This window comes from Gobius niger, assembly GCF_951799975.1.
Source record: "Gobius niger genome assembly, chromosome: 9".
Lineage (NCBI taxonomy): Eukaryota > Metazoa > Chordata > Actinopteri > Gobiiformes > Gobiidae > Gobius > Gobius niger.
In genome coordinates, this window is record NC_136860.1 from 11,626,335 (window position 1) to 11,648,740 (window position 22,406).

At 45.5% G+C, this 22,406-nt stretch overlaps 1 protein-coding gene across 1 annotated transcript in view; it reads left to right on the top strand.

Moving 5' to 3' along the window:
- ttn.2 (titin, tandem duplicate 2) overlaps nucleotides 1–22,406 on the top strand; it is a 197,167-nt gene that overhangs the window by 126,286 nt on the left and 48,475 nt on the right. Inside the window, exons 141-193 of the mRNA XM_079562796.1 lie at nucleotides 554–710; nucleotides 786–928; nucleotides 999–1,117; nucleotides 1,196–1,373; nucleotides 1,451–1,735; nucleotides 1,822–2,115; nucleotides 2,198–2,497; nucleotides 2,574–2,882; nucleotides 3,011–3,237; nucleotides 3,333–3,647; nucleotides 3,773–3,887; nucleotides 3,967–4,275; nucleotides 4,356–4,537; nucleotides 5,305–5,434; nucleotides 5,527–5,678; nucleotides 5,757–5,904; nucleotides 5,989–6,209; nucleotides 6,294–6,390; nucleotides 6,496–6,792; nucleotides 6,897–7,196; nucleotides 7,272–7,586; nucleotides 7,670–8,044; nucleotides 8,128–8,409; nucleotides 8,529–8,831; nucleotides 9,377–9,682; nucleotides 9,767–10,048; nucleotides 10,180–10,367; nucleotides 10,454–10,565; nucleotides 10,648–10,786; nucleotides 11,492–11,655; nucleotides 11,735–11,886; nucleotides 12,007–12,163; nucleotides 12,255–12,536; nucleotides 12,637–12,936; nucleotides 13,020–13,313; nucleotides 13,431–15,432; nucleotides 15,620–16,307; nucleotides 16,421–16,685; nucleotides 16,755–17,081; nucleotides 17,169–17,453; nucleotides 17,536–17,835; nucleotides 17,914–18,216; nucleotides 18,309–18,584; nucleotides 18,665–18,964; nucleotides 19,037–19,339; nucleotides 19,424–19,723; nucleotides 19,817–20,104; nucleotides 20,184–20,486; nucleotides 20,561–20,863; nucleotides 20,935–21,240; nucleotides 21,326–21,613; nucleotides 21,715–22,005; nucleotides 22,104–22,391. Coding sequence (XP_079418922.1) covers nucleotides 554–710; nucleotides 786–928; nucleotides 999–1,117; nucleotides 1,196–1,373; nucleotides 1,451–1,735; nucleotides 1,822–2,115; nucleotides 2,198–2,497; nucleotides 2,574–2,882; nucleotides 3,011–3,237; nucleotides 3,333–3,647; nucleotides 3,773–3,887; nucleotides 3,967–4,275; nucleotides 4,356–4,537; nucleotides 5,305–5,434; nucleotides 5,527–5,678; nucleotides 5,757–5,904; nucleotides 5,989–6,209; nucleotides 6,294–6,390; nucleotides 6,496–6,792; nucleotides 6,897–7,196; nucleotides 7,272–7,586; nucleotides 7,670–8,044; nucleotides 8,128–8,409; nucleotides 8,529–8,831; nucleotides 9,377–9,682; nucleotides 9,767–10,048; nucleotides 10,180–10,367; nucleotides 10,454–10,565; nucleotides 10,648–10,786; nucleotides 11,492–11,655; nucleotides 11,735–11,886; nucleotides 12,007–12,163; nucleotides 12,255–12,536; nucleotides 12,637–12,936; nucleotides 13,020–13,313; nucleotides 13,431–15,432; nucleotides 15,620–16,307; nucleotides 16,421–16,685; nucleotides 16,755–17,081; nucleotides 17,169–17,453; nucleotides 17,536–17,835; nucleotides 17,914–18,216; nucleotides 18,309–18,584; nucleotides 18,665–18,964; nucleotides 19,037–19,339; nucleotides 19,424–19,723; nucleotides 19,817–20,104; nucleotides 20,184–20,486; nucleotides 20,561–20,863; nucleotides 20,935–21,240; nucleotides 21,326–21,613; nucleotides 21,715–22,005; nucleotides 22,104–22,391 — 15,345 coding nt within the window. The remainder of the gene's footprint in view (nucleotides 1–553; nucleotides 711–785; nucleotides 929–998; nucleotides 1,118–1,195; nucleotides 1,374–1,450; nucleotides 1,736–1,821; nucleotides 2,116–2,197; nucleotides 2,498–2,573; nucleotides 2,883–3,010; nucleotides 3,238–3,332; nucleotides 3,648–3,772; nucleotides 3,888–3,966; nucleotides 4,276–4,355; nucleotides 4,538–5,304; nucleotides 5,435–5,526; nucleotides 5,679–5,756; nucleotides 5,905–5,988; nucleotides 6,210–6,293; nucleotides 6,391–6,495; nucleotides 6,793–6,896; nucleotides 7,197–7,271; nucleotides 7,587–7,669; nucleotides 8,045–8,127; nucleotides 8,410–8,528; nucleotides 8,832–9,376; nucleotides 9,683–9,766; nucleotides 10,049–10,179; nucleotides 10,368–10,453; nucleotides 10,566–10,647; nucleotides 10,787–11,491; nucleotides 11,656–11,734; nucleotides 11,887–12,006; nucleotides 12,164–12,254; nucleotides 12,537–12,636; nucleotides 12,937–13,019; nucleotides 13,314–13,430; nucleotides 15,433–15,619; nucleotides 16,308–16,420; nucleotides 16,686–16,754; nucleotides 17,082–17,168; nucleotides 17,454–17,535; nucleotides 17,836–17,913; nucleotides 18,217–18,308; nucleotides 18,585–18,664; nucleotides 18,965–19,036; nucleotides 19,340–19,423; nucleotides 19,724–19,816; nucleotides 20,105–20,183; nucleotides 20,487–20,560; nucleotides 20,864–20,934; nucleotides 21,241–21,325; nucleotides 21,614–21,714; nucleotides 22,006–22,103; nucleotides 22,392–22,406) is intronic.

Below are 22,406 nucleotides of genomic sequence, written 5' to 3' on the forward strand. Positions count from 1 at the left end.
ATTTTGACACCAGATTACAACACAATAGACACGGGCAGAAGTGTCATTGTGAACACGACTTTTCCCAAAAGCACCCGCTCTCTTCGTCCTCTGATCATCGCTTCAAGATTTTTTTTTTACCAACAGCGCCGTCCGCACATTCGTACATCAACATGCTTTCTGCGTTTATACACTACGGTATTTAAAACTGTCCTAAGAAAAGCTTAAGTCCCTGTGACATCGCTGTCAGACGCCCTCCATGGAGGACGTTCGCTGATAGTAGCAGGGAGGGAGAGAGAGGGAGAATGTAGTCACATATAGTGGGTGTATTCTCATGCTCCGTGTACAAGCTCTGGTTCAGAACGGTCCGATGAACCACTTTCTCCCATTTTCGTCTCGCCATGTTTTAGTCCCCAAATAGCTATTTTTAGATTGTCATCGTTATGTTATCATCATTGAAAAAAGGTGCGTGAACGAAATTATATTGTTATTTTGGCAAAAACAACACTGTTCCTAATGTGTATTTATTATAAAGTGTCGGGACTTATATTGTTTCTCATTTATTTATCCTCAGATCCTCCTGAGCCTCCTGAGAAGCCACAAATTGACGATTTTACTGCCAACAGCATGTTGGTCACATGGAATGCACCCAACGACAATGGCAATCCCATTATTGGCTATTGGGTCGACAGACGTGAGATCAACAGCTCTCATTGGGCTCGTGTCAACAAGTAAGAAATCTGTTCAAATTGGAGGAAAGTCCAGAAAGTATATGTTTTTGGTTTGACATAAAATGTTTGTTTTAGGAACCTTTGCCCTGATACCGAACTGACCGTTACGGGTCTTATGGAGGGTTCCACTTACATTTTCCGTGTTGCCGCTGAAAACCAGGCCGGTCCCGGAAAGTACAGTCCTCCCTCTGAGCCTCAAACAGCTCAGGCTCCAATTCGTAAGTACTGGTAGCTAAAAAAATGTTACAATAACTAACAAAAATCTAACACATACTTGCTTTACTGCAGTTCCTCCTGGTCCTCCAACCCCTCGCGTGGTTGAGACCACTGACCACTCCATTGACGTCGAGTGGGACCCGCCTGCTGACAATGGTGGAGGCGAAATTCTGGGATACCATGTGGATAAGGTTAGTTCATCCATGCTTCAAGATTTTTGTTGTAAAACTCTGACTTGTATAACATCGATGCATTCTGCGGTCCCACAGGCTATTCTTGGCACAAAGGATTGGTCCAGAGCCACAGAGCGCTTCTGGAAGGGCCGAACTTTCACTGTCTATGGGGTTCGTGAAGGAGCTAAATACGTGGTTCGAGTCATGGCTTGTAACGCCGCTGGAGAGGGAACTCCAGGATTCACTGAGTCTGTGATTGTCAGGAATCCAGCAGGTCTGAAAATGTTTAAAATCATCATGTCTCTTCTTTTGGTGCCATACTATTTCCTTTTTCGTGTGTCTTTTTTGCAGAGGTCCCAGTGATTGACTTGGGCCTGGCTTTGAAAGCAGGAGTTTTCATCCGCGCTGGAGAGCACCTTCTTCTCCCAGCTATTGTCACAGGTAAACCCTATCCATCCATCAGCTGGACCAAAGATGACGGCAAACTGGAAAAGGATCGTGTGGAGGTCCTCACTGAAGGCAACGCCAGCATCATCAGCATCAAGAACATCCAGAGGCAGGACTGCGGCAAATATCAGATCTCTGCCTGTAACCCCAGCGCCATCAAGAGCGCATGGACTAGAGTGGAAGTCCAGGGTAAGTCTATATTAACATATATTTGTGGCATTCATCATTTTCTTCTCACCACAAATCTTGAATGTGAGAAATGTTGTCCTCCACAGATGTTCCTGGACCAGTCACAGATTTGAAGCCTGTGGTGGTTACCCGTAAGATGATTTTCCTGAACTGGGATGACCCAGACGACGATGGTGGGAGTGACTTGACAGGCTTCCTTGTGGAGCGCAGAGATGCTAAGATGCACACGTGGAGACAGCCTGTTGAAACTCCGTCCTCAAAATGCGAGTGTGTGGGGATCGTGGAGGGACAGGATTACTACTTCCGCGTAACTGCCAAGAACAAATTCGGTTTGGGTGTGCCTGTCGAGCTGGGACCCATCAAGGCCATAGATCCACAAGGTGATGAGTTTACTTTGAGCTTTAGGCTATCTTAATGCCAATGAAAGCATACCTAACTATGTTGTTGTTGTCTCTGCTTTAGGTCCACCTTCATACCCAGAGAAGTTCCACTACACTGAAAGGACCAAGGAATCGGTCACACTGACTTGGAAGCCACCTCGTAACGATGGTGGTAGCCCAGTGATTGGATACTTTGTTGAGAAGAAGAGGCAGGACCAGCAGAACTATGAGCCCTGTAACACAGAGATCTGCCCTGACATGACTATGACTGTGACGGGGCTGGAGGAGGACTGGATGTATGAGTTCAGGATCAAGTGTACCAACCTTATTGGAGAGAGCGAGCCTTCCATCCCCATGACTGTGATCATCCAGGATGATGAAGGTGAGGTTGTGCAGTTGTAGTGTTTTTGGAAGATTATGGCAATTGTCTGATCAAAATTAACTGTTGGTTTTACCAGTTTCTCCTGAGGTCCACATGCTGAAGGTTTTCAAGGCCGACAGCATCACAGTGAGGAAGGGTGAGCCCATTGAGATGCCTGCTGATGTCCTGGGTCTGCCCATCCCCAAGATTGAATGGACCAAGGATGATGTGTTGATCGACCCGCCCACTGAGGAAGTGAAGATAGAGACAGAAGTGACTGGCAGACTGAACTGCAAGACCACTCTGTCCATCCCGTCAGCTAACAGGAGAGACCAAGGCACCTACGTTGTGACTGCCTCCAATAACATGGGATCAGCGCATCACACAATCTACGTTATGGTGCTCGGTGAGTGAGACACATCTGAATTTTTTATGCATTACCACTACTATTTTCTTTTTACGTTTTCTTTCATTGCATATGTAAACTCAACAACAATTGACATAATATATGTATACAACTTTCTTCTTGGCCAGACCGTCCTCTGCCACCCAGGAACATAACTGTGCCCAACATTAAGGCTGAGGCCTGCTTCCTCCAATGGGACCCTCCACTCGACAATGGTGGCAGTGAACTAACCAACTACATAATTGAGAAGAAGGAGATTGTGACGGACGTGCCTGAGGTGGAAGAGGGACAGGAACCACCACCTGAGCCCCAGTGGGAGGTGGTCAACAACACCATCATTGAGAAGAAATACTGGGTACGCTCTCATGTCATCCATCTCCTTTATGATACTGAACATAAGAGCCTTTCCATTTAATCTGACTTATTTTTCTTTCTTTACTATTCCAAAAGGTTTGGAACCTTGAGACAGGCAAGAATTACATGTTCAGAGTCAAAGCAGAGAACCGTTACGGCATTTCTAACCCATGCACCACCGAGGAAGTTCAGATCACTGATCCATTCGGCCTGCCTGGCCCTCCAGAGAAACCAACCATTGCAGAGTACACGAAGACAACCATGACTCTGACATGGGAGCCCCCAAGAGAAACTGGTGGCTCTATGATTACTGGCTACTGGCTGGAGAAGAGAGAGAAGGGCACTGGCTATTGGGCTAAAGTAAATAAACTGCCTATCACTAAGAGGGGCACAAAGGGATGGGAGTATCAGGTAAGAGAAAAAAACAACAAAAGCATGAACCAATTTAAACTTCAAATGTTTTAATTGATTGTCTGATAAAATCAATAATAATTATTCACACAATCATTTTGAAAATATAATTATCTGCTCTCCAGGCAACTCGTTTGTTTGAAGGCACAGAATATGAATTCAGGGTTGCCGCCAGCAACAGTGCAGGAACTGGTCCATTTAGTGCTCCATCTGATTCAGCCTTTGCTGTTGAGCCAATCAGTAAGTTTAAACCACCTTGTCATCTTTCTGATCTGAACCTGACAGTATCTAACATCTTCTGTATCCTCCTGTCACACAGCTCCTCCAAGCATGCCTGCTGCTCCTGAAGTGGCCGACAAGAACAAACACAGTGTGACTCTGGCCTGGACGCCCCCTGAATCCGACGGTGGCAGTCCCATCAAGGGCTACATTATCCAGATCCAGGATGAGGGCTCCTCTGAGTGGGTGAGAGTGAACGATCCCGAATCACTGCACCCCACCACTGAGTTCACTGTCCCCAGCCTCCGCGAGCTCAAACGCTACCGCTTCAGAATCATCGCTGTCAATGACATCGGGGAGTCTGACCCAAGCCCACGCACCACTGAGGTCCTGGTTCAGGATGTCCAGCGTAAGAACAAATGCAAGATATTACTTTACTTTTTCCAATTTATTGTGTATGTATAATTTGTTTGTTTTTTTCCTTTTCAGTTCCTCCGGTCATTAGCATTGATGTTTTACTTGATGACTTCCTTTGTATTCGTGCTGGAGATCCCCTTAGGATTCCTGCCACTATCAAGGGTCGTCCTGCTCCCAAAGTGACCTGGGATTTCACTGGAAAGGCCAAGTCCCACAAGAAGAACAAGCTTCACACTCTTCCAGTTGACTCTGAAGTAAAATCTTGTGATGTGTTGTCTGTTTTCTTATAATTTGCTTTGGGCTGAACGATTTTGGAAAATAATCTAATTGTGTTTTTTTTCCCCTCAATATTGCGATAACAATTTAATGCACAATTATTTTTTTCTTCTTTGTGTTGCATATAACTATAATATAGACTAAACTGAGAACATTTTATTGCTTATGAAATATTTACAACTGACTGATCATGCACTAAAAATAATAAAAATAATGAATTAGGCCAACCACCAATCACCTTTTTAGTCCATTATAATGTTTTAAAAATATATTTCAAAATAGTTCACATGGTCATGTATATCATTTGCAGTAGGACCCAGAGGTTTACATGCCATAGATGTGAATGGAGCGGCGGGCAACTTTGACATGCACTTCACCATGTACTTTTGCGTACTTCTCAGTCTAGTTAAGTTGCGCTGTAGGCCACGTGGCCCGGGACTGAATGGAGTGATTAGCAGAGATAACAGAGATAAATATCTTAGTTCTTTGCCGTGGCAGCATTATAAAATGTGATATTTTCACTGTACTGATTTCAACAAAAGCACACGGTGGAGTGCAATGGTGTGTCTCGTCATTCCGTTTACATCTATTGACCACGGCTATTGACAATTAGCTGACATAGTCAAAAGCGCCTCCGCGATTTGGAAATTGTGTTGTGTAATATCGCAATAAAATTGCAAATGCAATTAATTGTTCAGCCCTACATTTGCTTCAATTCTAAGCCTGTTTGTGTTTCTGTATTTAGGTTGAGTCTACAGACACTACTTCTGTTGTGACTGTTCCTGTGAGTCAGAGGACACACTCCGGTCGCTACACAATCACCGCCAAGAACAAGTCTGGCCAGAAACACATCAATGTCAGAGTCATTGTTCTGGGTACGTTTGTTGTCCTGCTTGTTGCTTCATCTTGATATCAATAAAAAGATTCAACTTCGCGTGATCTAACTTGAAATTGTGCTACAATACAGATGTTCCCGGACCTCCAAAGGATCTGAGAGTGACCGACATTACCAGATCAACCATGAGGCTTATCTGGAAGCTGCCAGAAACCGACGGAGGAGAGAGGATCAAGAGCTATTTCATTGAAAAGAAGTCTATGATTGACAAGGCTTGGACTAAGGTAACGCCCCTGGATTCGATTTACAAATATCGTTGCATTAACAGCATTTGAAATAATTAATTGTATGTCTTAAACTAGGTGAATGCAGCCTGTGCGAGCCAAGCCTTTGTGATCCCAGGTCTTTTGGAGGGCCAGGACTATTTGTTCAGAGTCCGAGCTGAGAACAGACTTGGATTCGGTCCTTACACAGTCACCACTGAACCTGTTAGAGCCAAAGATCCCATCTGTGAGTTCTCACTTCTGATCAACACATTACGACCAAACTACCACTTGCCTTAACTAATATTTATGTTGATGCTTTTCTCTGCAGACCCACCAGACCCTCCCACTAAACTCAAGGTGGACCTGGTAACCAAGGACACTGTCACACTGAGTTGGGAGGCACCTAAAAACAACGGCGGCTCCCCAGTAAAGCACTATATTATTGAGCGTCTGAGCTGGGACACTAGCGGTAAGGAGAAGGAGACATGGAAGCAGTGCAACAAGAGGGATGTTGAAGAGCTTACCTTCATTGTGGAAGACCTGAAGGAGGTGTGTTTTTCACACAATAAAGACCCTTGACTGTGTTACTGTTTTCTGCTAAGTTTTATTTGACCCTTGTTTTTTTTACTAAAGGGTGGAGAGTACGAGTTCAGAGTAAAAGCTGTGAACGCCGCTGGACCCAGTCGACCCTCTGCCACTGTTGGCCCACTGGCCATCAAGGACCAGACATGTGAGTTACATATGTTCTTTTGAAAAGTTTGAACTAAATCGTCACATTGGAAACTATGAACATCTTCATTCACATGTATAAATAATCACTTTATCATTTCTGTAGGTGCACCCACTATTGAGATGCGAGAGTTCCTTGAGGGTGAGGAGGGCTGTGACGTTAGCATTGTGGCGAAGGTCAGCGGTTGTCCATTCCCCACTCTGACCTGGCACAAGGTCAATGCGGCCAAACCCGAGGAGAAGACCCCTGTCCAATATGATCAGCACATGATCAAATTGGTGACACACGATAAATGCACACTGCTCATCACGCAGGCCAGCAGGCTCGACAGCGCCCTCTACAGCCTGTCAGCCAGCAACAGCCTGGGAACAGTGTCCAAGGACATCAAGGTCTCCGTCTATGGTAAGAAATACAGTACTCTATTTTTTTTGCTTTTTATTTATATTATATAAATATTATTAATTATATATTATTTTGACTTATGCTCACTATTCCTTGCTGTGCAGGGCCACCTGGACCACCTGAGGGACCAGTTAAATTCACTGAGGTCTTTGCTGATAGAATCGGTTTGGCCTGGAGCGCAGCAAAAGATGACGGTGGCTCTAAGATCACTAATTATGTCGTTGAGAAACGTGAGGAAAACAGAAAGTCCTGGGTCCACGTCTCTAATGACCCTAAAGAATGCGCCTATGTAGTCACTCGTCTCACAGAGAACCACGAGTATGAGTTCAGGATCATGGCTCAAAACAAGTTCGGAGTTGGACCTCCAATATTCAGTGAGCCAGAGAAAGCCAGAAACCTTTTCAGTAAGTTTAGTAATCTATCAAAACATAATTAAAGTCTGTTAGCTCATCACCCTGTGCTAACTGTGTCTTCTGCAGCTGTCCCTGGCCAATGTGAGAAGCCAACCGTCACAGACGTCTGTGTTGAGTCGATGACAGTGAACTGGGATGAGCCTAAATACGATGGTGGCTCTTCCATTACCGGCTATTTTATTGAGAAGAAAGAGACTACATCTAAGCGCTGGGCTCGGGTGACTCGTGAGCCCATCAGGGCTTTGCCTTTGGGCAACAATTGGGACGTGACAGGGCTGCAGGAGGGTGCTCTGTACCAGTTCAGAGTCATTGCTGCCAATGCTGCTGGCTGTGGATTGCCCAGCATTCCCTCTGACCCCATCCTCTGCAGAGACCCCATTAGTAAGAGCATTTAACTAACCATTTGTTTATTTAAGATCATGTACATATGCAAAAATGAAATATACACCTGATTCTCTTTGCAGTGCCTCCTGGCCCACCCACTCCAAAGGTGGTTGACTGGACCAAATCCACAGTGGAACTTGAATGGATTCCTCCCTCAGTGGATGGAGGATCAAAGGTCACTGGATATATCCTGGAGTACAAGGAGATCAACAAAGAGGAAGAGGAAAAGAAAGCTCAGAGGAAGCTTCTGCTGAGTGAGGAAGAGGAGAAGGACCCAGGGGCAGAGGAGGAAGGATGGCAAAAGGCTAAGGACACAGAGGTCAGAGGTACTAAATTTGTGGTGGCCAGCCTGAATGAGGGAGGCCTGTACCAGTTCAGGGTCAAAGCCGTGAACGCAGCTGGAGTTGGCGATCCCGGATATGTTTCAGAGCTCATTGAAACCAAAGACAGGACAAGTAAGGGTTAATTAATACCATTTTAATATGTCATTTGGTCTGTAAGATTCCAAAAATGTATTACGATAAATGATTTCATTCAGTTCCCCCGGAGATGGACCTGGATGCCTCGGTGAAGGAGAAGATCGTGATCCACGCCGGCGGCACCATTCGTATCATCGCCTACGTGTCCGGCAAACCGGCTCCACAGATTGCATGGTTTAGAGATGACGCCGAGGTGCCCAAAGAGGCTGTGGTGGAGACAACTGGAATCTCCAACTCACTGGTCATCAAGAACTGCAAACGTCAGCACCAGGGCATCTACACCCTCAGCGCCAAAAACGAGGGCGGAGAGAGGAAGAAGGCTGTGATCGTTGAAGTCCTGGGTAAGTGCCGTAACAGGTCTGTCGTACCTGTGGAGATTGGGGCTGAGTTTCTTTTACATGTTCTTTATATACTATTATTGAGGCATGATCATGAACTCACTAACTTTTTTTCCATCTAGACGTGCCTGGACCTGTCGGCCTCCCCTTCAACGGCGAAAACCTGACCAATGACTCTTGCAAACTTACCTGGTACTCACCTGAGGACGATGGCGGCTCGGCCATCACCAACTATATCATTGAGAAGAGGGAGTCCGACCGCATGGGATGGACCTCTGTCTCCTACACTGTCACCAGAAACAACGCTGTGGTGCAAGGACTCAATGACGGCAAGGGCTACTTCTTCAGGATCGCGGCGGAGAACATCATCGGCATGGGACCCTTCACCGAAATCGAGAAGATGGTCATGATCAAGGACCCCATCTGTAAGTCATGAACTGCAATTGGTTCCTTAATAGGTGGCAAAAGGATTTGTTGTGCTAATTAAAAGTATCAAATTGAAATAGAATAGGTCTGAGCTCATTCTACACCTTAGGATGTTGCTGGAACATGTTGAGGGAGGAAAATACATAACTTTAACATTTTTAAACTCAGTATAGTCCCTTTAATAACAGCTGATTTTCCCTAGCATCTCTCAAATGCATTTCCCCACAAATGTACTGGATTCATTCAGCGCCAACGTTGTTTATTCATTGTGCAAATGTCTACGGCTGTATCTTGGCTTTGTGTGATTTTATTGGACCTGCTCCAACAATTTCTTTATATTGCCCTATTTATATTGTATTGATATTAGAGGAGCCAAGCCTTTTTTTTCTGTTTGGTTAATCTGCCTTTCAATAATGGTCACTGGAGTTCAGGAGAGATAATACAAGATTTCACGCGTTGTAAAAAATAACAATGCTAAAATTGTGAAAATATCCCTTTCCTTCTCAACTACATATTCATACTGAACATTTCCTATATTTTTCAGCTGTCCCTGAGCGCCCAGAGGATCTGATCATCACCGCAGTCACAAAAGACTCCATTTCTGTTTCCTGGAGACCACCCAAATATGACGGTGGCACCGAGGTAACGGAATACGTCCTGGAGTCGCGCATGGTTGGACGGGACAGCTTTGTACGCGTGGGCGCAGACACCAAACTGATGGACAGGAAGTTCACTCTCTCCGGCCTGAAGGAAGGCTCGAGCCACGAATTCCGAGTCTCTGCCATTAACCAAGTGGGACAGGGCAAAGCTTCCTTCGCCACCAAACCTGTGCAGTGCAAGGATGAACTTGGCAAGTCTTTAAACATTGAATTAAAGCTGTTTTTCCTTTATAAAAGTCAGACTTCTGTGTTACTAAAATATGCACCTCCTACAGAGCCACCCACTCTGGAAATGGACATCAGGGAGAAGATGATGGTGAAGGTGGGAGACATGTGCACTCTCACTGGACGCTTCAGTGGCAAGCCGGCACCAGCCATCTCCTGGAAGAAGAACCAGGAAGAGCTGAAGGAGGACGAGGAGATCAGCCTCCACAGCACAGCCCGCCACCTCAGCCTCAACATCAGCAAAGCCAAGAGAGACCACAGCGGCTGCTACTCAGTCAGCGTGGAGAACGCAGCTGGCTCGCGCACCGGAATCTGCACCATAACTGTCGTTGGTATGTTGCAGAGATGAGACAAATCGATGTTCAGAAGACATTACAATGCCAAAATCCTTGCAGCCTTCAAATTATGCTAATTGCAACCATTCAACTTGCCAGCTCTAACATATACCTTTTTTCCCCTTCAGACCGTCCTCAGCCACCAGAGGGTCCAGTTGTGTTCAATGAGATCTACAGAAACTACATGGTGATCTCCTGGAACCCTCCCCTGGACGATGGAGGCTGCGCTGTATCCAACTACATCATTGAGAAGAGAGACACAAACAGAGACCTGTGGATGCCTGTCATCGAATCTTGCACAAGGACCACATGCAGGGTATTTTTTCCACCTTAACTATTGTTGTTAACGGTCTGAAAAACTATTCTATGAACAATTGTACTAAATAATAATTGTAACGACAGGTGCCTAAGCTGATTGAAGGCCGAGAGTACATCATTCGAATCATGGCTCAGAACATCTATGGCATCAGTGATCCTCTACTCTCCGCTGAGACCAGGGCCAGGGACATTTTCAGTAAGATCTCGCTATTCAAATTCAGGGTTTTGCTCTCTCTTGGACCTCCTTGTGATAAATATTGCTATTCCTCCCATTGCAGAGGTGCCTGATGCCCCCAAACAGCCCATTGTGAAGGAGGTCTTCCACGACTCAGCTCTCATCAACTGGGAACCTCCCGCAGATGGTGGAAAACCAATTACTGGTTACATTGTGGAGAGAAAGGAGACCATGGCCAACAGGTACATAAAAAACAAACAAATCTATAATAAATAATAATGCATTGGTTTTATATAGCGCTTTTCTGGACACTCAAAGACACTTTACATTGCACTATTCGTTCACTCCATACTCGGTGGTGGTAAGCTACTATTGTAGCCACAGCTGCCCTGGGGTAGACTGACGGATGCGAGGCAACCAGTCTGCGCCATCGGCCCCTCCGACCACCAACCACTCACTCACTCACGCACTCACGCACTACATCCGCACTACATTCGCTAGGCTTCCTGGTGTTCCCAAACGGTCTCCCATCCAAGTCCTGCCAGGCCCTTCCCTGCTTAGCTTCCAAGGTCTGATGGGGGGGGGGGGGGGTTGGGCATAGCAAAGGCGGTATGGCCTCAAATATACCGCCTCATAAGAAACAATAAACTGATGCATTAACCTGTGACCGGCCATCCCCCCCGATCAGGGGTCTAGGCTTAGGTTTGGGGTTAAACAGGATATGATTTTGGTTAAGTCACTCACACAGATCTCACACATATTTTTAGAAACTAGAAGGTCTTGGCTTTCAAATTACAAAGTATCACTCTGGCATATAGGCTGTAAGCTCTCCAGTCAATACCCTTTGACATTTGGATGTAAATAATTCTTAACCCTAATCCTAACCCTAAGGTGGCAGTTAAGTGGATAAGAGGTTAAACTGCCAACATGTTTGATTTGTCTCTCAGATGGGTTCGCTGCAACACAGAGAGGATCTATCCCAAGGTTGATTACTGGGTGACAGAGCTGCTGCAGGGCTGCGAGTACGAGTTCAGAGTCAGTGCTGAGAATGTGGTGGGAGCTGGAGACCCCAGCCCACCATCTAAACCAGTCTTTGCCAAAGATCCCATTGGTGAGTGGGCGTCATATAAAAAAGAAATGTCTATAAATACCTGCTCTAACATTGTTAAATTAATATTTGTTCACCACAGTTAAACCCAGCCCGCCCCTGAACCTTCACTGCATAGATTTCACCAAAGAATCTGTCACCTTGGCCTGGGAGCCACCAAAGGACACTGGCCGTGGAAAGATCTTTGGATATCTGTTGGAGTTCCAGAAATCTGGAGAAGAGGAGTGGCAGAAGGTGATAGACTCAATAGAGTTTACTGTCATTAGACCAAAATATGTATACATATAAAAAAAAAACTATTACAAAGAACAGAATCTGTCTTTCTTTCCTTGAACATTGTTGTGATCTCTTCAGGTCAATCATACTCCCGATTCTTGCCCAGAGCCTAAGTTTAAGGTAATCAACCTGGAAGATGAAGCTCTGTATCGCTTCAGAGTTGTGGCTGTAAACGCTGCAGGCGAGTCCGATCCAACTGATGTGAAGGAGCCAATCCTGGTCCAGGACAGACTTGGTGAGCACAATGAGCACAGTACAGTGAAATCCAACATAATTTCAATGTAAAAATCCCACTTAACTAACTGTGATTGTTTGTTGTCCTTCAGAGCCCCCAGAGTTGATTCTAGATGCTGGTATGACCCGCGAGGTGAAGGCCATGGCCGGCACACACATCACTCTCATGGCTGAAATTAAGGGTTGTCCTTTCCCCACCGTCACTTGGAAGAAGAATGAGGCTGAGGTGCCCACAAGAGCGGACATTGAGACCAACCAGATGGGCAGCAAGCTGGAAATGAGGTTCTGTAATCGTGGTGATTGTGGAGATTATACACTCACTGTGGAGAACCCTGTTGGATCAAAGACCGCTACATGCACTGTATTGGTCCTTGGTAAGCTTTTAATTATATATATATATCCAATCTATTTGGTAATATGTAAGTTTAAATACTTTCCATAATTTAACTTTTAATCTTCTAATCTTTTCCTTAGACAAACCCGGCCCCATCCAGCACTTGCGTGTGTCCGATGTTAGATGTGACTCTGCATACTTGTCCTGGAAAGACCCTGAGGACAATGGCGGTGTTCGCTTAACAAACTTTGTTGTGGAGAAGAAAGACACAGCCTCCACCCAATGGGTCCCTGTTTGCTCCACGTCCAAGAAACGCAGCATGATGATCAAGCATCTGATGGAAGGCACTGCCTATACATTCAGAGTGGCTGCTGAGAACCAGTATGGACGCAGTGAATTTGTGGAGACACCAAAGGCTATCAAAGCAATGAACCCGCTGTGTGAGTAATGTCAGAAATTCTATGTGCTATGTGTATTATGTTAGTAACGTGCAGCATGAAGATTTAACTTCTTTTCTTTACAGTCCCGCCTGGTCCTCCTAAAGACCTGCACCACGTTGATGTCGACAAGACAGAGGTGTGGCTGGAGTGGAACTGGCCCGACCGTAATGGAGGCAGTAACATTACTGGCTTCCTTGTGGAATATCAAGAAGAGGGTGAGAAGGAATGGGACGAGTGGAAGACTGTGAGCATCCCTGAGACTCATGTGACTGGCCTTGAGGAAGGAAAGACATATCGTTTTAGAGTCAGAGCTGAAAATGCCATTGGCCTCAGCAGGCCAGACACCACTGTGCCCATCCTCTGTCAGGAGAAACTGGGTGAGACTTTTTGGAACATAACACTGATACAGAACTTCATTGAGATCATGAATCTACAGTTTTTGACTCAAATGCACGTACATGTATTTGTATTTATGTATCTGTTTTTCTTTATAGTGGCGCCCATTGTTGAGGTGGACGTGAAGCTTACTGAAGGTATCATTGTGAAGGCTGGCACCACTATCAGGCTGCCTGCGATCATGAGAGGTATCCCCATCCCCACTGCCAAATGGACCACTGAGGGAGAGGAGATCACCAGTGAGGGCAACACAAAGATTGACACCGACAACTTCTCCACTGTCCTCAGCATTAACGAGTGCACTAGGAATCACACGGGCACCTACCTGCTCACTGTGTCCAACCCAGCTGGAACAAAGACTGTGGCTTTGAATGTCACTGTTTTGGATGTTCCTGCTGCACCTATTGGACCTGCAAACATCTTAGAGGTCACTCCTGATGCCATGATGATTGAGTGGCGTCCACCCAAAGATGATGGAGGCAGCCCTGTGACCAACTACATTGTGGAGAAACGAGAGTCCAACAAGGAGACATGGGGAGGTGTGAGTTCTGGCAGCCTTGCCACTCAGCTCAACATTACTCGTCTGCAGAAGGGAACGGAATATGTGGTCCGTATCCGTGCTGAGAACAAGATGGGTATTGGTGCTCCTCTTGAGAGCAAACCCACTGTGGCTGAGCACACCTTCATGCCACCAAGTCCCCCTGGTAAACCTCAAACCTCTGATGTATCTGAGGACGCCGTTACTGTGGGATGGACCATGCCTCTGGCAGATGGTGGCAGCCCAATTCATGGTTATATCCTTGAGCGCAGACACAAAGGAGGAAAGTGGATCCGTGTGAACAAGACTCCTCACAAGGACCTTAGGTTCAGAGTCCTGGGTTTGTTTGAGGGTAATGAATATGAGTTTAGAGTGTTTGCAGAGAATATCGCTGGCTACAGTGGGCCTTCTCCCACCTCTGATCCTTGCATACCATGCAGACCCATCACTGTCCCAAGCCATCCTATCAACCCCAGAGTTAAAGACTACAGCAGTTCTACTGCTGACCTGGTTTGGATGAAACCATCAAAAGATGGAGGCAGTCCAATCTTGGGATACACTGTGGAAATGAAGAAGGCTGACAATGAAGAGTGGAAGAAAGTCAATTTTGACAACTTTATTAAGCCCTGTGCCTACCACGTAAAGGGTTTGGAGGCAGGCGTGACATACAATTTCAGAGTGTATGCCACAAATATGATTGGAGATGGAGCGGTCAGAGAAGTCCCAGACTCTATCACAGCTCAGGATATCCTCATTCCTCCAGAGATTGAGATGGCTGACACTTGTCGTGAACGGGTCACTGTGCGTGTTGGACATAACATCAATATAACGGGCTTCATTAAGGCTCGTCCTGATCCAGAGGTGTTGTGGAGCAAAGAAGACACTGTACTGGAGAACAGCAAACGTGTAACAATTACGCAGAACCTGCCTGTGGCTCACATTAAGATCAAGGAGGCCACTAGGAACGACCATGGCAAATACACTCTGAAGGCATCAAATGAAGGTGGTGAGGCATCATGCACTGTCACTGTTAATGTCCTGGACAGACCCAGCCACTGTCAGAGTCTTCATCTTACCTACGTCACAAAGCACTCCTGCATGATTAACTGGGAAACCCCTAAGGATAACGGCGGCTCAGAGATCACACACTATATTGTGGAGTGTCGCGAGCCCAGCATCAGCATGTGGTCTATGGTGTCCTCCTGCTGCACTAATCGCAAGATCAAAGCCAAGCTTATGGAGGGCCATGAGTACTTGTTCCGTGTCTATGCCGCAAACAAGGTCGGACCTGGACCCACTGTGGAGACCAAGACTGCTACACTGGCTGCTGACCCCCTGCAAATACCTGGAGCGCCTGAGAACTTCAGAGTTACTGATATTGGAAAAAAACATGTCTATCTTAGATGGAGGAAGCCCGACTATGATGGTGGTAGCCCTAACATCTCATACAACCTCGAGTGCAAAGCCAACAATGCTGAGGAGTGGGAAAAACTCAACACTGGCCTCACTGACACCTTCTTCCTGGCAGACCAGCGTGTTGAGAACATGACTTACTCCTTTAGGTAAGAAGCATTCATGTCTGTTGTTTCACTACATTCTCATTCGAATGCTAAATTTGCAACATTGTTTACCTTAAGGGGTTTTATGTGAAATTTCATTTCTCTCCTTTTCCTGTCAACATTCATACATGATACTTTTATTCTTATGTCTTGTTATTCAAAATTCTAAAACCTGATTTATTTGTTCCAGGGTGCAAACCGTTGGTGAAGGAGGTGAAAGTGCTTGGGTGAAACTCGATAACATCTTGGTGAAGGAGGAGATTCAGAAACCTGTCATTGACTTAAAACTGTCTGGAACCATGACTGTAAAGGCTGGTGAATCTGTGAGAATTGAGGCAGGCTTGAGAGGTAAACCCCAACCTGAAGTCAAATGGGTGAAGGACAAAGCTGTGGGCGACAACCCCAGAATGAGCTACGAGACTGGCTCAGACTACTCCAAGTTCCTCCTGACAAAATCTAGACGCACTGACACTGGAAAGTACGTCATTACGGCCACCAACTCTGCCGGTACCTTCACCGCTTATGCCAACGTCAATGTGCTGGACATCCCTGGACCTGTCAGGAACCTCCGAGTCACTGGTATTGGACCTGATAAGTGCCGAGTGATTTGGGACGGGCCCGAGGATGATGGAGGCTGTGAGGTGGACAGCTACATTTTGGAGAAATGCGAGACCAGGAGAATGGTCTGGTCCACATACTCTGCCTCTGTGGTCACACCTTACTGCAACGTCACTCGTCTGGTGGAAGGCAACGAATACATCTTCAGAGTAAGAGCTGAGAACAAGATGGGTACTGGCCCAGCTTTGGAGACCAGGCCTGTGACTGTTAGGACTCAGTTCAGCAAGCCTGGACCTCCAGAGGCTCCAGACGTCACCAAGGTAAAAATCATGATGAGATATCTCGAATTGAAAACTTTTGGTTACCTTTTAAATCAAATCATTGTACAACATGTGTCCTAACCTATAGTATTTTGTACGCTTGTGCCGTTAAGGTGAGCAAAGAGGAAATGACCGTAGTGTGGGCTCCGCCTGAGAACGATGGTGGAAAGTCTATCACTGGTTATATCCTGGAGAGGAAGGAGAAGAGGGCTGTACGCTGGGTGCCATGCACTAAGAGCCCTATTTCTGAGAGACGCATGAAAGTTTCCAACCTGATTCCCAACCATGACTACCAGTTCAGGGTCAAGGCAGAGAATGAGGTCGGCCTGGGCGAGCCGAGCAAACCTTGCAGACCTGTGGCTGCCAAAGATCCCATTGGTTAGTGTTTTTTTTTTTGTTATTTTGAATTTGACATTGTTTAATTGTTATTACTATTTCTGTGTTCAGAACCCCCTGGCCCTCCTGCTGGACTGAAAGTGGCTGACAGCACCAAGACGTCCATTACTCTGGGTTGGTCCAAACCAGTTTATGACGGTGGTGCACCCATTATCAACTACAGCCTGGACTTGAGACTGAAGAGTGAGGCTGACCCAGAGAAACCTTCAGAAGGCTGGAAGAGGATTGACACCCATGGCCCGTTGGTTCTCACTGAATTCACAATTAACCAGCTGGATGAAAAACTGGAGTACGAGTTCAAAGTCTCAGCACAAAACCAGGTTGGCTGGGGACGTCACGCATACCTGAAGGATGCTGTTGCACCCAAAGAAATCCTCGGTGAGTATGGTTTCATTATTTTGTTTATCAATATTAGAACTTCTCAGCCTGCAGGTCATCTGAAATGTAATGTTAATATGACTACAGAGGCTCCAGAGATCGACTTAGATGCCAGTTTGAGGAAAGGCTTGGCTGTCAGAGCTGGATGCCCCATTAGGCTGTTTGCTGTCATCAGAGGAAGACCAGCTCCTAAAGTGACATGGAAGCGCGTGGGTGTGGACAATGTAGCACGCAGAGGTCATGTGGACCAGGTGGACACAATGTCCTTCCTTGTCATTCCTGAAAGCACAAGAGACGACTCTGGAAAATACTCCCTGACACTGTCAAACTCAGCTGGAGAGAAGGCGATATTTGTCCGTGTCAAAGTACTTGGTGAGTTATCTGCAAAAACAATCTGATGATGGCAATTAGACCCATCTGTACAATATCATTCTCATAATTCTGTATTTTAAAGATACGCCTGGACCTGTTGGTGGATTCGAGGCCACTGATGTCACAAAGACAACTGCGCAGCTGTCCTGGCTGCCACCCGAGAATGATGGTGGAAGTCACATTACTAATTATATTGTTGAGAAGCGTGAAGTTGACAGAAAGACCTGGACCAAATGTACTGAGGATCATAAGAAGCCGAGTTTTAAAATTACCAACATGACACCTGGAGTGGAATACTACTTCAGAGTCATGGCCTGCAACAAATATGGTATTGGTGTTCCTCAAGACTCACCCAAGTCCTATTTGGCCATTGATCCATCTAGTAAGTATTCAAGAAGGAAATGTTAGTCAAATATGGGTGTTGGTTTTTAAAAAAAAAAAAACTCTCTTCTCTGTGTAGGTGAACCTGACCCTCCAAAGAAGATGGATGTGCTGGAGATAACCAAAAACAGTGCCACCCTGGGATGGCTTAAGCCTCTGAGAGATGGAGGATCAAAGATCAATGGTTATGTAGTAGACTACCAGGAGGAGGGCGCCCCTGAGGATAAGTGGACACCATACTCAGTGGTCAAAGACCTCACTATTGTGGTGGTTGGCTTGAAGGAAGGAACAAAATACAAGTTTAGAGTGGCAGCTAGGAATATAATGGGTGTCAGCTTGCCCAGAGAAGCCGAGGGAGTGTTTGAGGTCAAAGAGCAGCTTAGTAAGTAACAGTAACCGCAACATGACAAATTGAGACTGCATGCAATAATATTCCAAACACAAACATATTAAAAATATATCATTTTCTTTCAGTGGCTCCAAAGATCATCATGCCTGACATTGTCACAGTTAGAGCTGGTTCTAAAATGGTGGTTGAAGCCCTCGTTGCTGGAAAGCCTGCTCCATTCTGCAAATGGAAGCAGGGCAATGAGGATGTTCTGACCTCAGATCGTCTGCAAGTTGTAAAGACCCTGACAACATGCACAATCATCATCAAGAATGTGACAAGACAAGATAGCGGCTACTACAGCCTGTCAGCTGAAAACAGTACTGCCAAAATCAACCAAATTCTTAGAGTCATTGTCATGGGTCAGTCTCACAGACACATTTTGCTACATATTTCACAAAATTAATTTGTTCTTGTGATTGACAACTGCTCTTGTTTGCAGATCTCCCTGGGCCACCCGAGGGTCCTCTGGAGATTAATGAGCGGGACATTGATGCCTGCTCACTGATGTGGAACTCTCCACAAGAAGATGGTGGCAGCAACATTACCAACTACATTGTTGAGAAGTGTGATGTAAGCCAGGGTGACTGGGTGACTGTCACTTCCTCCTGCACCAAAACTGAATTTAGAATGACTAAGCTGACTCCTGGCAAAGAGTATGGCTTCAGAGTCCGTGCAGAAAACAGATTTGGCATTTCAGAGCCAATATATTCAGAGAGAATTATTGCTAGATATCCATTTGGTAAGTACAACTTTTAACTAGTACAATTTTTTTATGTGTGGCCTGAAGTTGAATGATATGTGTTCCTTACAGATCCTCCGAGTGAACCGTTGAACCTGCAGATTAATAAAATCAATAAGGACTATGTCATTCTGTCATGGGAGCGTCCCAGCAGCGATGGCGGCAGTCCACTCACTGGATATTGTATTGAGAAGAAGGAGAGGAACAGCATTCTTTGGGTCAGGGCTAATGAGTCTCTTGTCAAAGCCACTCAGTACACTTGCACAGGTTTGGATGAGGGCTTGGAGTATAGCTTCAGAGTTTCTGCGCTTAACATTGCTGGGCAGGGCAAACCATGCAAACAGACTGACTTTATTACTGCCAGGACTGCTATTGGTAAGTAAACTGGCATTTTTTGCCACTCAGAAAGAATTGAAACATGCTAAATGTCCTACAATGGACCCTTTTCTCTTTGTGCAGATCCACCTGGTAAACCCGAGCCAATGGATGTGACCAAGAGCACTGTGTCACTGGTCTGGAGCAAACCTAAACATGATGGCGGTAGCAAGTTGCTTGGATATCATGTAGAGTATACAAAGCTTCCTGAGGACAAATGGACACGTTGCAATGCCAACTGCATGAACATCCAGACTGAGAGCTATGTGGTGACTGGTCTTGAAGAAGGACAGCAGTACCAGTTTAGAATCATTGCTAAGACAGCCGTCAACATCAGCGTGCCTTCTGAACTCTCCGATCCTATTCCAGTCTTCGCAGAGAATGGTAATGATAAGAAAAGCCCTCTGTTTGTCTGGATGTAATTGTGAGACATACATTATTAATCTGCAATTGTTTTTTCTCTCCTATCTTCCACAGTTCCTCCTCGTGTTGAGCTGGGGGTCAATATGAAAAACCTGATCATTATAAAAGCAGGTGAGAATGTATTCCTGGATGCTGAAGTGTTCGGTAAGCCCTTGCCCAAGGTGACCTGGAAGAGGGATGGCGCTCCTCTGGTACTTGCTGAGGGGATGAAGATGAGTCAAAAGAAACATGTCCACTTGCTCGAGCTTTACTCAGTCACCAGGAAGGAATCCGGAGACTACACCATCACTGCAGAAAATATTAATGGCTCCAAGTATGCCACAATTAAGGTCAAAGTTCTTGGTAAGTATGACTAACCCGATGCAGTTTTGTTTAATTTTTTTTTTTCATCTTCAAGCTTATATTTGTGTTGCTTTTGCAGACAAACCAGGTCCTCCTGCTTCAGTGAAAACTACAAAGGTATTTGCTGATCGTGTCAAACTCCGCTGGGAGCCACCAAAAGCAGATGGCGGTTCTGAGATCACGAACTACATTATTGAGAAGCGTGAGACCAGCAGGGCCAATTGGGCATTGGTTACCTCCAATATTCATGGTCACATCACTGACTGCTCCGTGGAGAAACTGATTGAAGGACATGAGTATCAGTTCAGAGTCAGTGCTGAAAACCAGTACGGTGTTGGAGATCCCATTATGACTGATGGTGTGATGGTGAAAAACCCATATGGTATGTTGCCGTTAAAACTTTGATCCACTTTATCGTGTGTATTTAGACTTAATATGCTTTGTCATACTTTTCAGATGTTCCTGGTCCTTGTGATCCTCCTGTTATTACTAACATTACCAAGGATTCCATGACAGTCAGCTGGAAGGCACCAGCAAACGATGGCAAAGCAGTCATTCTTGGATACTTGGTTGAAAAACGTGAAGCTACTGAGCTCACTTGGGCTAAGGTTAACCGCCGCCCTGTGATTGACAGGACTATCAAAGCTATTCAACTGACTGAAGGCTCAGAGTATGAATTTAGAGTCATTGCCCTCAATAAGGCTGGTCTGGGCAAACCCAGTGATGCATCCAATGCTGCTCTTGCAGTCGACCCAGTCTGTGAGTAATTATAAACATCTTTGTTCTCTATAGTCTCTACTACAGGGTAACCATAAAATGTCTTTTTCTAGATCCTCCTGGTCCACCTGCCTTCCCCAAGGTAGTAGACTCCACCAAGAGCTCTATCAGTCTGAGCTGGTCCAAGCCAGCTTATGATGGAGGCTGTGAGATTACTGGTTACCTGGTGGAGTGCAAGAGGGTTGACGCTGAGGAATGGAATAAATGCAATGTTCCTAAAAAGCTTCAGGCTACAAAGTTTGTGGTGACAGGTTTGATGGACAACATAGAGTACCAGTTTAGAGTGATTGCTGTTAACAAAATTGGCAACAGTGAGCCAAGTGATGTCCCCGGAAATCATATGCCTAAAGATATCCTAAGTATGTTCTTTTTTATTTTAATCTCACATCAACATTTCCGCAATATCATTAAAATGAATAAATGAAAAAAACAATCTATTTTTAGTTGCTCCTGATGCTGAGCTTGATGCTGAATTAAGGAAAATCCTGGTTCTCCGTGCTGGTGTCACCATGAGGCTGTACGTGCCTCTTAGGGGCCGCCCAGCACCAAAGGTGACCTGGTCCAAGGTAGATGCCAACTTAAAGGAGAGACGTGGCACACTCATCAAGTCATCAGATTGGGACACACTGCTCATGGTTGAAGACGTTAACAGATATGATGCTGGCAAATATGTTCTGACCCTGGAGAACAGCAGTGGAACAAAGAGTTTCACAATTGTTGTTAAAGTAAATGGTAAGCCTTTATAAGAATATCACACACAATGTTTTATAGAAACATTATTATCACATTTACTGTACACTTGAAATTGAAAATCTAAAAATCTTGGTTTTCAGATTCTCCTGGACCTCCCACAAACCTCATAGTGAAAGAGACATCCAGAACTCATGCCTGGATCACATGGGATGCTCCTCTAATTGACGGCGGCGGTCCGCTCAAAAACTACATTGTGGAAAAACGTCTGGCCGAAAGGAAAGCCTGGACTTGTGTGGCAGCAGAATGCCCTAAGCCTTCCTTTAGGATTATGAATCTAGAGCCAGGACAAGCATACTGCTTTAGAGTGCTGGCTGAGAATGCCTATGGAATTGGAGAGGGAATTGAAACACCAGGAAGTGTTCGAGCGTCAGGTAAGTAAAAGTGCTCTTATGTATTTTACTTGTACTTTTGTATATGAAAAAAAGCACTTTGATCGCTAATTATGAATTTCAATGTATTCTCATTACAGAGATGCCTGGTCCAGTGGCGGAGTTCAAAGCCGCAAAGACCACCAAGAACTCCATCACATTAGGATGGAAAAAGCCCATCAGCGATGGTGGTAGCTTTGTAACTTCTTACATCTTGGAGCAACGTGAAGGGGAGGAAAAATGGAAGGAGATCTTGAAAGGCAAACATACCTTGCACACCATTAACGAGTTGTCTGAAGGCAAGGAATACTTGTTTAGAGTCAAAGCACTCAATGAATCTGGAGAAGGTCCTCCAACTGAGCTCACTGTTGTTGCCAAAGACCAATTTGGTGAGAAAACACACC